The sequence below is a fragment of the Poromitra crassiceps genome (genome assembly GCF_964638095.1).
Source record: "Poromitra crassiceps genome assembly, chromosome: 11".
NCBI lineage: Eukaryota > Metazoa > Chordata > Actinopteri > Beryciformes > Melamphaidae > Poromitra > Poromitra crassiceps.
In genome coordinates this window covers 48872961-48884370 of record NC_139643.1, presented here as the reverse complement: position 1 = coordinate 48884370, position 11410 = coordinate 48872961, and the positions used below count along the sequence as shown (strand labels likewise).

At 49.4% G+C, this 11410-nt stretch overlaps 1 protein-coding gene across 3 annotated transcripts in view; it reads right to left on the bottom strand.

Moving 5' to 3' along the window:
• Positions 1–1106: 1106 nt before the first annotated feature.
• The window catches only part of sdc2 (syndecan 2), an 87196-nt gene continuing 76892 nt past the window's right edge, over positions 1107–11410 (bottom strand). The window contains exons 4-8 of one of the 3 annotated variants that reach the window (XR_014553164.1): positions 10332–10461; positions 2704–6533; positions 2593–2611; positions 2460–2478; positions 1107–2204 (exon numbers count right to left, since the gene is read on the bottom strand). Coding sequence is in view for 1 of the 3 variants with exons in the window: in XM_083646417.1 (XP_083502543.1) it covers positions 6370–6533; positions 10332–10461 (294 nt within the window). In the remaining 2 variants the exon portion in view is untranslated. Of the gene's footprint in view, positions 6534–10331; positions 10462–11410 lie in introns of all 3 variants that reach the window. The other 2 variants (XR_014553165.1, XM_083646417.1) reach the window with 2 other exon arrangements.

Below are 11410 nucleotides of genomic sequence, written 5' to 3'. Positions count from 1 at the left end.
ATGAGGGTGTCCTCACTGTCTATGTTAACAGAAACAGCACGGAACCTGATGAGGTCCTGCAGTATCTCCAGCCTTCCACACCAGGCAGCCCAGTAGACCGGGGTGAGTGAGCCGTCTATGCTTCCGTTAGGGTCGGCCCCGGCTTCCAGGAGGATCCGGACACAGTCCAGGTGACCACCTTGCACAGCACGGTAGAGAGGCGTACCGTCATACTCATCAGCTAGGTCTACCTGGGCTCCCTGGGTGATCAGGTAGTCCACACAGGCAGCACGACCCTGACTGGCTGCCAGCCCCAGAGGGGTCCACCAAAACCCATGCCTAAAGGAAGACTGCTCATTGATCTGCCTTCTGTAGCGGTTTTCCTGCAGCAGGCGCCTCAGTCTCTCCAGGTCTCCTACAGACACGGCATAGGAGAGCCGCCAGTCGCCATAAAAAGCCATTCCTTCAGATCTGTCACTGTACCACACCGAAGGGGCTGAATGTAGGTTGGACATCATGACATCATAACATTATTACATCATGGCATTGTACAGTAGCATAACATTATGACTGTTATCACTCACTGATGACATCACAATTGCTCGAGTGACATCACTGAGGACATCACTCACTGATGACATCACTATTGCCCGAGTGGAATCACTGATGACATCACTATGCTTGAGGTACATCACTGATATCGCAATTGCTTGAGTGACATCACTGATGACATCATCGGCCACAGTTTTTGTCTGTTGTGCATTAAAACGAAATAAGTAGCATGTTGTGAAAATGTAAGGAGTAGAAAGTACAGATATTATGGTATGTTAAAATGTAGAGAGTAAAAGTAAAAAGTTGTCCGAAAAATGAATACTCAGTAAAGTACAGATACCTGAAAATCCTACTTAAGTACAGTAACAAAGTATTTGTACTTAGTTACTTCCCATCTCTCATATCGTGATAGTGAGAAACTTTGATGAAAATTCCCACAACTAGTAGTATTACATTGTATTTGTAGAAAATATTTTCCAGATACTTCACAGATAAGCAATCTGTGTGATATTAAAACAATGTGACATTTACAGAAAAAAAGAAGCATGATTTTAAAATAAGACCACACAAGTAGATGGATATTAGGCCACAATGTTTATTCAGTAGTGTTGTTTCAACTTATAGGTACAATACTGTCAGCTTTTGTAAGACTAAAAAAAAAAGTTACCATTACAGTCATCCGTGCTCACAGAATGCCAGTCAAGTCGTTTCTACCCCCTCCTTTGTGTAGACACCCGCCTCATGCTCGCCTAGAGCAAGTACATTTCCAAATGGTAGGCACTTTGAAGGTTTAAAACATTTGTGAATATACATTTATATATATAATATATCTTTTCGTACACTAATAAGCAATCGGACTCGATGGTCAGGTCTCTAATAGAAAGGAAAAAAGGCTAAGAACAGAGAAAAAGAGAATGAAAAAACAACAACATTGATGTGGCCATGGTGGGGGTGGGGATGAGCAGATGGCGGGAGTAAAAATACTGTGAGTCTTTGGGTTTTTTGCGTACGCAGTTCAGTACCTTCGATCAGTTCAGTACCTCGGATCATCAGTTCAGTACCTCAGATCAGTTCAGTACCTCGGATCATCAGTTCATTACCTCAGATCAGTTCAGTACCTCGGATCATCAGTTCAGTACCTCGGATCAGTTCAGTACCTCGGATCATCAGTTCAGTACCTCAGATCATCAGTTCATTACCTCAGATCATCAGTTCATTACCTCAGATCAGTTCAGTACCTCAGATCATCAGTTCATTACCTCAGATCAGTTCAGTACCTCGGATCATCAGTTCAGTACCTCGGATCAGTTCAGTACCTTGGATCGGGCGAGAGACGGAGGATGAGAGAGAGGAAGAGGCGGCCTCGTGTGGCTCGGGGGTGTTAAGAGTTTAGACGGTGTGACAGCACCTATCTACTTCACATCACTGTACAGCTGAAAAAAGGCAACTACTGCACAACCTGCCGGACATGACCCAACCTGCCGGACATGACCCAACCTCCCAACCTGCCGGACATGACCCAACCTGCCGGACATGACCCAACCTCCCAACCTGCCGGACATGACCCAACCTGCCGGACATGACCCAACCTCCCAACCTGCCGGACATGACCCAACCTGCCGGACATGACGCAACCTGCCGGACATGACCCAACCTGCCGGACATGACCCAACCTCCCAACCTGCCGGACATGACCCAACCTGCCGGACATGACCCAACCTTCCGGACATGACCCAACCTGCCGGACATGACCCAACCTTCCGGACATGACCCAACCTGCCGGACATGACGCAACCTTCCGGACATTACCCAACCTGCCGGACCTGAGGCAACCTTCCGGACATGACCCAACCTGCCGGACATGACGCAACCTTCCGGACATGACCCAACCTGCCGGACATGACCCAACCTGCCGAACATGACCCAACCTGCCGGACATGACCCAACCTGCCGGACATGACCCAACCTGCCGGACATGACCCAACCTTCCGGACATGACCCAACCTGCCGGACATGACGCAACCTTCCGGACATTACCCAACCTGCCGGACCTGAGGCAACCTGCCGGACCTGAGGCAACCTGCCGGACATGACGCAACCTTCCGGACATGACCCAACCTGCCGGACATGACCCCTGCCGGACATGACCCAACCTGCCGGACATGACCCAACCTGCCGGACATGAGGCACACATGTCTCTCTTGAGAGCATGTTTATGCAGAGTTAACATTAAAATAAGGAGAAGGTGACAGACGACAACAGCAGTTAACGTGATCATACGCAATGAAGCTAAGTCACACGCACATCAGCTGGGATAGAATCCAAACACAAGAAACACTAAGCAGAGCCCGCACTCTGGTCACATGGCACCTGTACTGTTCCTCAAGTTAGTCCTCTTAATGCGATCACGCCCTTCGCTTTCACTCTGTGTCAAAACGCCATCTGCCACAGCCATTCATCCCGTTCAATGCACAGCAGCGTAACTACCATATATGCAGGGAACGCCACTGCATCGGGGCCCGGCGTGCTTGGGGCCCGGTCGCCCGGCTCGTGTGTGGCCGAGCGTCGGCCGGGCCCCGCCCAGCTTCTTAACAAAGAAATAAACTGCACTGGGCCAGCCTATTTTTATAGAGGGGTTCTCCCCCTACTGGCAAGTGATTATAGCATGGTGTGAGAGACGGACCTCCTCCTCTGCTCTGCTCAAAGTGGCCTGTTCCATCTCAAACACCGCGGAAGTTCAAACAATGTCCTTGCACGTCAATATCTACAGGTAAAATGGACATAAAACAAAGGTCTTAACGCGCCTTTATATTTATAAAGCCTTTATGTTGATGGCATCACAAAGGAGAGACTTTATTTTTCATTGGACACGGATTGCATCATTGAGAACAGCGCACTGATGTGACCGTCTGCTTCTGATCTGGTAGGACATGCGATTGATATTTGATAATATATACATGGCTTTGTCAGCAGCGTAACGACTTGTCTATGTGCTGCTGCTGATTATGTTTTAATCTGTGTCTGGGCTGGTGTTCTGTCACCAAAATGTGTTTTTAATCTGTGCGTCTGCCTGGTCGGTGTGCTGTCACCAATATGTTTTCATCTCTGGTGCGCCGTCACCCTTTTCATCTCTGTGGTCTGGACAGGTGCGCTGGCTGTCACTGAAAATGTATTGCCTGTCAAGGTGCGCCGTCACCAAATGTTACAGTTGTCATCTCTGTTATGGTGCGCCCACACCAGATTCTGTCAGTAGCCTATCAGGGCCCGGTTTGACCATCTTGCATCGGGGCCCGGGGCTGACTCGTTACGCTGCTGGACATGCAGAATGGCGTGAGTCAAAACAACGTCCCCTTGTATATAGGTTTTAAACCTGGTAAACAACTTAATGTCGCAACGGCTTCTTCTCGCCACGGCGAAGCGACGTACCATCTGCAAAACTATAAGCCGGTGAAGACAAATCGACGTGAAGCGCCTTTGAAACGCATGAATTGACCGCTAAAACGTGAAACGGTTGAACGCACTGCAAAGTTAGCACCTTGCCAAAGACCATTCTCGCTCAAAGTCTCCATGAAATGACCCCCCCCCCCCCCCCCCCCATTACGTTTACTTCCTGGAAAAACAGTATGTTTCAAGGTGTACCTCATAAACTCACGTAAATACATTTCTAACCAATCAAATCGTCAGGTTGTTTGACCAATCCTGCCAATCCGCACAGCTCCCATCAAATATAATTGCCTTTCTCTCCCCGACGCCATTGGGTTAGAGACTTTTGAATGATCCCTCACTGCAGTACGTCCCGCTCCAACATCCTGTTCCAATATAGGAAATGCATCAAATCAAGGAAGTAAAGACGCCATTTAATGGGCTCTTTAACACGGCGGCCTTTCATATACTGTGTAGCCTCATTCTCCCTCCGAGAGAAACTAGGTTTCTAGAAGGGAGTGTATGTGTCTTCTACAAGTGGGGGGAGTCTGTGCGGGACCAGTGTGTTTGTGTCCAGGCAGTGACAGGCCTTCACTGAGCAGATCTTTGGGCCTAAAAGCTGGGACACTGGGACACAGACAGTAACACCAGGCACTGGCAGGGCTGGCTGGACGGGTCGGCTCGCTCACAAGCTGCCCGGGCCGGCTGAGTGAGAAAAAGAGGAGGGGAACCGACAGCCCAACTGGCCTCGCTCCAATCTGATTAAAATAACAAGGTGGGAGCGAGGGAGGATGGGGTAAACAGAGAGAGAGAGAGAGAGTGAAGGGGGGGGGGGGGGGTGTTAGAAGAGTGCGGGGGCAGAGTGTAAACTAGAGGGATACATCGGGGGGCGTTGGCGGCTAGCCAAAGAGAAGAAACTTGACCCCAAGACATGACATACACGCAGAGAGCTGTACGACACCATGACATACACGCAGAGAGCTGTACGACACCATGACATACACGCAGAGAGCTGTACGACACCATGACATACACGCAGAGAGCTGTACGACACCATGACATACACGCAGAGAGCTGTACGACACCATGACATACACGCAGAGAGCTGTACGACACCATGACATACACGCAGCATAGCGCTGTACGACACCATGACATACACGCAGAGAGCTGTACGACACCATGACATAGACGCAGCAGAGAGCTGTACGACACCATGACATACACGCAGAGAGCTGTACGACACCATGACATACACGCAGAGAGCTGTACGACACCATGACATAGACGCAGCAGAGAGCTGTACGACACCATGACATACACGCAGAGAGCTGTACGACACCATGACATACACGCAGAGAGCTGTACGACACCATGACATACACGCAGAGAGCTGTACGACACCAGTGGGGAAGCAATGCAGTGGATGTGCAATATGAAATCAAAATGCAATTAAATAGGAAAAAACAAAACAAAAAAAACAACAGAAAAACATTCCACAAGACCTACGAGAGGAGAAGTGAGTCTTGTGATTTTTCTTGAGCCCTGACGTTTTCTTTTTTTTTAGCTTCTTACGACCAATTCCTGGGTATGAAAATATGCTGTGTTGAAATGAAAGAGATGCTGTATTTATATATCACCAGGGGGCGACACTGAAAAGAAAACAAACAAATAAACAAGACATCATGAAATGCTCACGTGTGACTAAAAAAAAATGATGCGAGCGAAAAAAAATAAACATTGTAACCTGAAGGGAGAGAACATTTACATTGACCGTTAACAGCGTTAATATGAACTCCAAAGAGCGTCATCAAAAACTACAAAGGCAGTTTTTTTTTAAACATCAGAGAAAAGATAAATTAATGAAATACACCTTTAGAGATCAACATCAGACATGCTAGGACAAAAGAAAAAGAAAAAAAGTGAAAGTAGGATTGATACAGAATAATAATTATATTCAATTATGTCCACTTTTAAAATTTTTCTTTACAAATAACATACTGCTACAGTTAAAAAGTAGTCAGCGACTAAAAACTGCTCATTTGACAGAAGACAGATGCGATGGGTTTCCTCGCCTTATACAGATCCTGTTTTTGTTGTTTATTTTTTTCAGCCTTTTCAATAATACACAAAATGTTTAAATACACTGAGATTTGCCATAAAATGAGCAATGCTTGGCTTTCATTTAAAAAAAGAAGAAAGAAGAGGTCTTAATTACAATACTCTATGCAAAAGCTTTCCTTTATGCTAGTTTCTCCTCACTCAGCTTCATAACTTGTTGTCGTTGTTGTTGTTGTTGTTGCTTGGTGTATTTGAACAGATTTCTTGTTGTTTGCTGTAGTGACTGCAGCATGTTTTCCACAGTCACTCGCGATTTGTCAATCTGGTGATGGGAGGGCGGGTTTTATTTCTTTATTATGCGTAAAACTCCTTGGTTGGGGCCTTCTGATAGGCTGCGCCGGAGGGTTTCCTCTCTCCCAGGTCGTAGCTGCCCTCGTCCTTCTTCCTCATGCGGTAGACCAGGAGGAGGATGAGGAAGATGGCAAACAGGAAGCCGATCACTCCACCTGCAATAACAGCTGAGAGAGAGAGAGAGAGAGAGAGAGACAGGGAGAGAGAGAGAGATAGAGAGAGACAGGGAGAGAGATAGAGAGAGAGAGAGAGAGAGAGACAGGGAGAGAGAAGGTAATTATCAATTTTAAGAATGCCAAGTGGATATGGATATGGTATGTCAATCATCCCAAGTTGTGTTGAGGATGAACGTCTGAAGAACGCGAGCAGAAAGAAGCATTGTTACAGTTTGAGATGATCACCATCGATGAAGAAGCACAGATGTCCATGTGACCAGCTGTTTCTACAGACTAGCACTGTTTGGATGTGATGTGCCATCCTCACAATGAATCTTAGCGTGGCCTCCGGGTAGTACGGGCGGTAGATTCCCTGCCTACCAACATGAGTGCCGCAGGTTCGAGCCCCTCCGTTACCTCCGGCTTGGTCGGGTCGGCCATCCATACAGGCACAATTGTCTGCGGGTGGGAAGCCGGATTAAGGGGATGATGTGTCCTGCTCGCTTGCACTAGCGCCCTCCTCTGGTCGGTCAGGGCGCCTGTTCGGGGGGAGGGGAACTGAGGGGAATATAGTGTGATCCTCCCACGTGCTTGCTACGTCCTGCTGGTGAAACTCCTCGCTGTCAGGTGAAAAGAAGTGGGCTGGCGACTGCACATGTATCGGATGAAGCATGGTGCTAGTCTACGGCTCTCCCCAGATCAGTGGGGAGGGAGGGGGGGGGGGGGGGGGGGTGGAGCAACGACCAGGACAGCAGGAGGAATTGGCAGAAAATGGAAGAAAAAAAACGTGATAAAAGGGCAACAGCCAAGTCACCTTCCAAGTCAGCTCGGTTGGCAAGCAAGATCCTCAATTGGATCTTTATCTGTCCTTTAAAATCATATTTCACCCATTAGATAATTACATCAAAAGTTGCTCTGGAGGACAGGAGACTATAGAAGAAGTGTTGTTGAGAAAGAGCCAGAGCGAGACGGAGCGGCTGGAGGTGAAACGTTCTTGCAGAGGACACAGTGTGAAACCAACGTGTGCCAACAGCACCGAGGGAAAAGTCTATCGCTCGATTAAGAAAGAGTTCTGTCCCGACGGGCCCACTTCTCCTTACTAACACTATTAACTCTCCACGGGCTTTACTTCACTTTGCCTCCCACTTACGCCTGTGTGAGCTTCTCTTAGAGATCCTAATCTGTTTAGGGCTCTCTCATGGTGCAACGACCCGAACCTCTGCTCCACTTCCCCCCCGACGTGGCTCCGCTCCAGCTGCTGCCGGCCTCCAGGAGGCAGCAGCGAGCGCACTGCAGAGTGCCGACATGCAAATCAGATTATGGGCAATTATTGCTATATAGAAGTCCTAAGGGAGATGGAGAGAGGAAATAGGTACAAACCTAGAGGACGGGTAAAGAGCACGCGCAGGGGGGGGGGGGAGGAGAAGGAGGTGGATGAGGCGGAGGTGACCGCGAGGTATGTTTCAACTTTCAGGGCCTCGTCGAGAGGATTTTACATCGCTAATCCTGCACATTCCATGTAAGGGACACGGTCCTAATTCAAAACAACTGACGAGGGCTCGGTGAGAGAGACGCAGACGGTTTCAGAACGTTTTCAAGACTGCATGTACCCGTATGCAACGTCTACAATTGAGGGGGGGGGGGGGGGGGGGGGGGGACTGTACAAGTTAGCTCTCCAAGAACAATAAAGCTGCGTTCACACCAACCTATTAAAGTTTTTCGCTGGCATCAAGTTTACATACAAAGTCAATGCAAACGAGCGATTGAGCGTATATTCGCCCGGGAGAAAAATCGCTGGGCGTCCGAGCGACAGAGACAGAGCGATGGGGAGAGAATTCGCTCGTCGCCCGAGATGAAATATCCCAACTCGAGCGAAATTACGCTGGCATCAGTGGCTCGCTGTTCAACGCTGATTGGCTGCCGTGTGAGAGTGAGTCAAGGATCACACTGGCTTGGAACAAACCGCTGGTTTATTGTGTGGCAACAAACCTCATTGACAGCTGATTGACAGGCTGACAGCTGACATGAAGTGAAGTCTGTGCTACCGGTATAGAGGTCGCGTTAGGAGCACGCTGATAGGCTTAGCTTGTAAACAACTACGGTGGCTCGTAGTGGACAAATATCATGACATTGCTTAACGTTATAGCCCTCAGATGTCCGTCAATTATTGTGCCTGTTGACGAGCGATTTAAACAGAGCGACAGAGCGATTCCAAAGGGTTGAATCGAGCGACAGAGAGAAAAATAAATATCTCGGTGTGAACACAGCTTAAGCAAAAGGTTAAGTACAAGTCTCTCAACGAGACGGAGACGTGAGAGGAGCTCTCGTCTAAGGGAGGAGGTCCTGATTTGTCCTCGTTGTTTATGTGGTTTTTTGCAGACCGCCGACAGCAGATGGAGATGACAGCAAAGTGAAAGTGAAAGTGCCTATCAGTGTTTGTCTGTCTGAGGCGTGCGGAGCGAGAGAAACCACACGAGAGAACACAGATCACTTCCTGTCCGCCCTCCTTCAAGCATTAGAAAGTGAACAACACGCCCACTTTGCTGCTGTGAACTCCACCAGGTCCCACAGACGGATGCTGTGAACTCCACCAGGTCCCACAGACGGATGCTGTGAACTCCCACCAGGTCCCACAGACGGAGGCTGTGAACTCCACCAGGTCCCACAGACGGATGCTGTGAACTCCACCAGGTCCCACAGACGGATGCTGTGAACTCCACCAGGTCCCACAGACGGATGCTGTGAACTCCACCAGGTCCCACAGACGGATGCTGTGAACTCCCACCAGGTCACACAGACGGATGCTGTGAACTCCCACCAGGTCCCACAGACGGATGCTGTGAACTCCCACCAGGTCCCACAGACGGATGCTGTGAACTCCACCAGGTCCCACAGACGGATGCAGTTAACTCCACCAGGTCCCACAGACTGATGCTGTGAACTCCCACCAGGTCCCACAGACGGATGCTGTGAACTCCACCAGGTCCCACAGACGGATGCTGTGAACTCCACCAGGTCCCACAGACTGATGCTGTGAACTCCCACCAGGTCCCACAGACGGATGCTGTGAACTCCACCAGGTCCCACAGACGGATGCAGTTAACTCCACCAGGTCCCACAGACTGATGCTGTGAACTCCCACCAGGTCCCACAGACGGATGCTGTGAACTCCACCAGGTCCCACAGACGGATGCTGTGAACTCCACCAGGTCCCACAGACGGATGCTGTGAACTCCACCAGGTCCCACAGATGGATGCTGTGAACTCCACCAGGTCCCACAGACGGATGCTGTGGACTCCACCAGGTCCCACAGACGGATGCAGACTGAGTTTGTTGCAAGTCATTACTTTGAGAAGTGGATGAAGGCAGACATGGGAGGGGAGAATATTACCTCGCTTTCAAACACCCAGCCGTCTACCAGAAATATGCTGACACGTTGTAAAACGACAGGAATTCGAGTGTGTTTTAAATAATAAAACAACCTCAGTTAGGAGACAAACTGAAATCCAATTAATTTGCAATCGACTGTGCTGGATCAGCAAAACAAACAGAGAAATCCACCTTTGGCCAGAAACCTTACGAATGTATTTGCCTCTGGTAATGACTGCAACAAGAGTTTAAGAATAACCGACTGGCATGACCCCTGTGTGTGTGTGTGTGTGTGTGTGTGTGTGTGTGTGTGTGTGTGTGTGTGTGTGTGTGTGTGTGTGTGTGTGTTCAGCTCCTGTGTACCCAAGCATCTATCCCAGGACGGGACACTTTGGTGTGTGTGTGTGTGTGTGTTGTTGTGGTTTCATTGCGGTACATACCTGCCAGCACCTCTGTCCTCTGGAAGAGGTTTTCGGAGCGCACCTCGATGGGCTCCTGGGGCGAGCCGGGGGCACTGGTGGTACTGGTCATCTGGTTCCTCCACATGTCCTCTGTAGCTGGCACCGGGGCCTGGGCGGGGGCGCAGGGGGGCAGAGATGCAGAAGGGAGAAAGATGGAAGGGCGAAGATGTGAAGCGGGAGGATGGAGGAGGGAAGGCAGGAGAAAGCAGAGAGAGAGAGAAATAGATCAGGGAAATTGGATGTAGAGTTTATCGGCAGGCACATCACTACACATCACGTCCTGTCACTTCCATTCCTCCTGGTCTGTGAGTTTTAGAGGAAGTGCCTACTACAACATTACAGGCCTGTTGGCATGAACCTGAACTCTTCCCTGGTGTGACTGTAAATGCTGAGGCTTTGGGCCAGAGGAGAGGAGGAAGGGGGACCAAAATGGACCCTGGCTCGGGAAACGTGTGGGCTGTCCAAGGGGCTGGCCACAGAACCAAATGGAACCGGTCCAGATTGCCCTGTGATTAGTCCAAGGGGCTGGTAGGTAGGTAGGTAGGCAATGGAACTGAGCCAGTGACCTCAAGGTCTGGCCGGGAGTCTAGGGAAGGAAGCAAACTATCTGGAATGGATCTGAGCCCATGTATCTTATGCTTCGCCCTCCAATAGACTGGAGAAGAAGGAAAGGAGCCAGTGTGTTTGGGCCAAGGGAGCAGTGACCGAGGCAAGAGGAGGAGGAGGAGGAGGGGGAGAAGTGGAACAGGCCCAGAGAGGCTTGGCTTAGGGGGGTTGAGTGAGATCTTGCCTGCTAATCCTAACCAGATGTAGTATAGCAGCACAGCAGCACAGTAAGAGTGCAATGCAGAAGGTCTGAGATGCCTCCAGAAGATGTGATTGTGACTGAGAGAGATGTAATCCTCCATCCTTCTCAATGGAGCAGAAACATAGAAGGAAGAAAACTGACATAAGCACTTGATCTCTGATCCTGAAAGCCACCTCAGGCCTGCCGGTATTACAGTGGATTTGATAACGTGCTGGGTCAGCTGAAGGCATAGACAGTATTATACAATAAC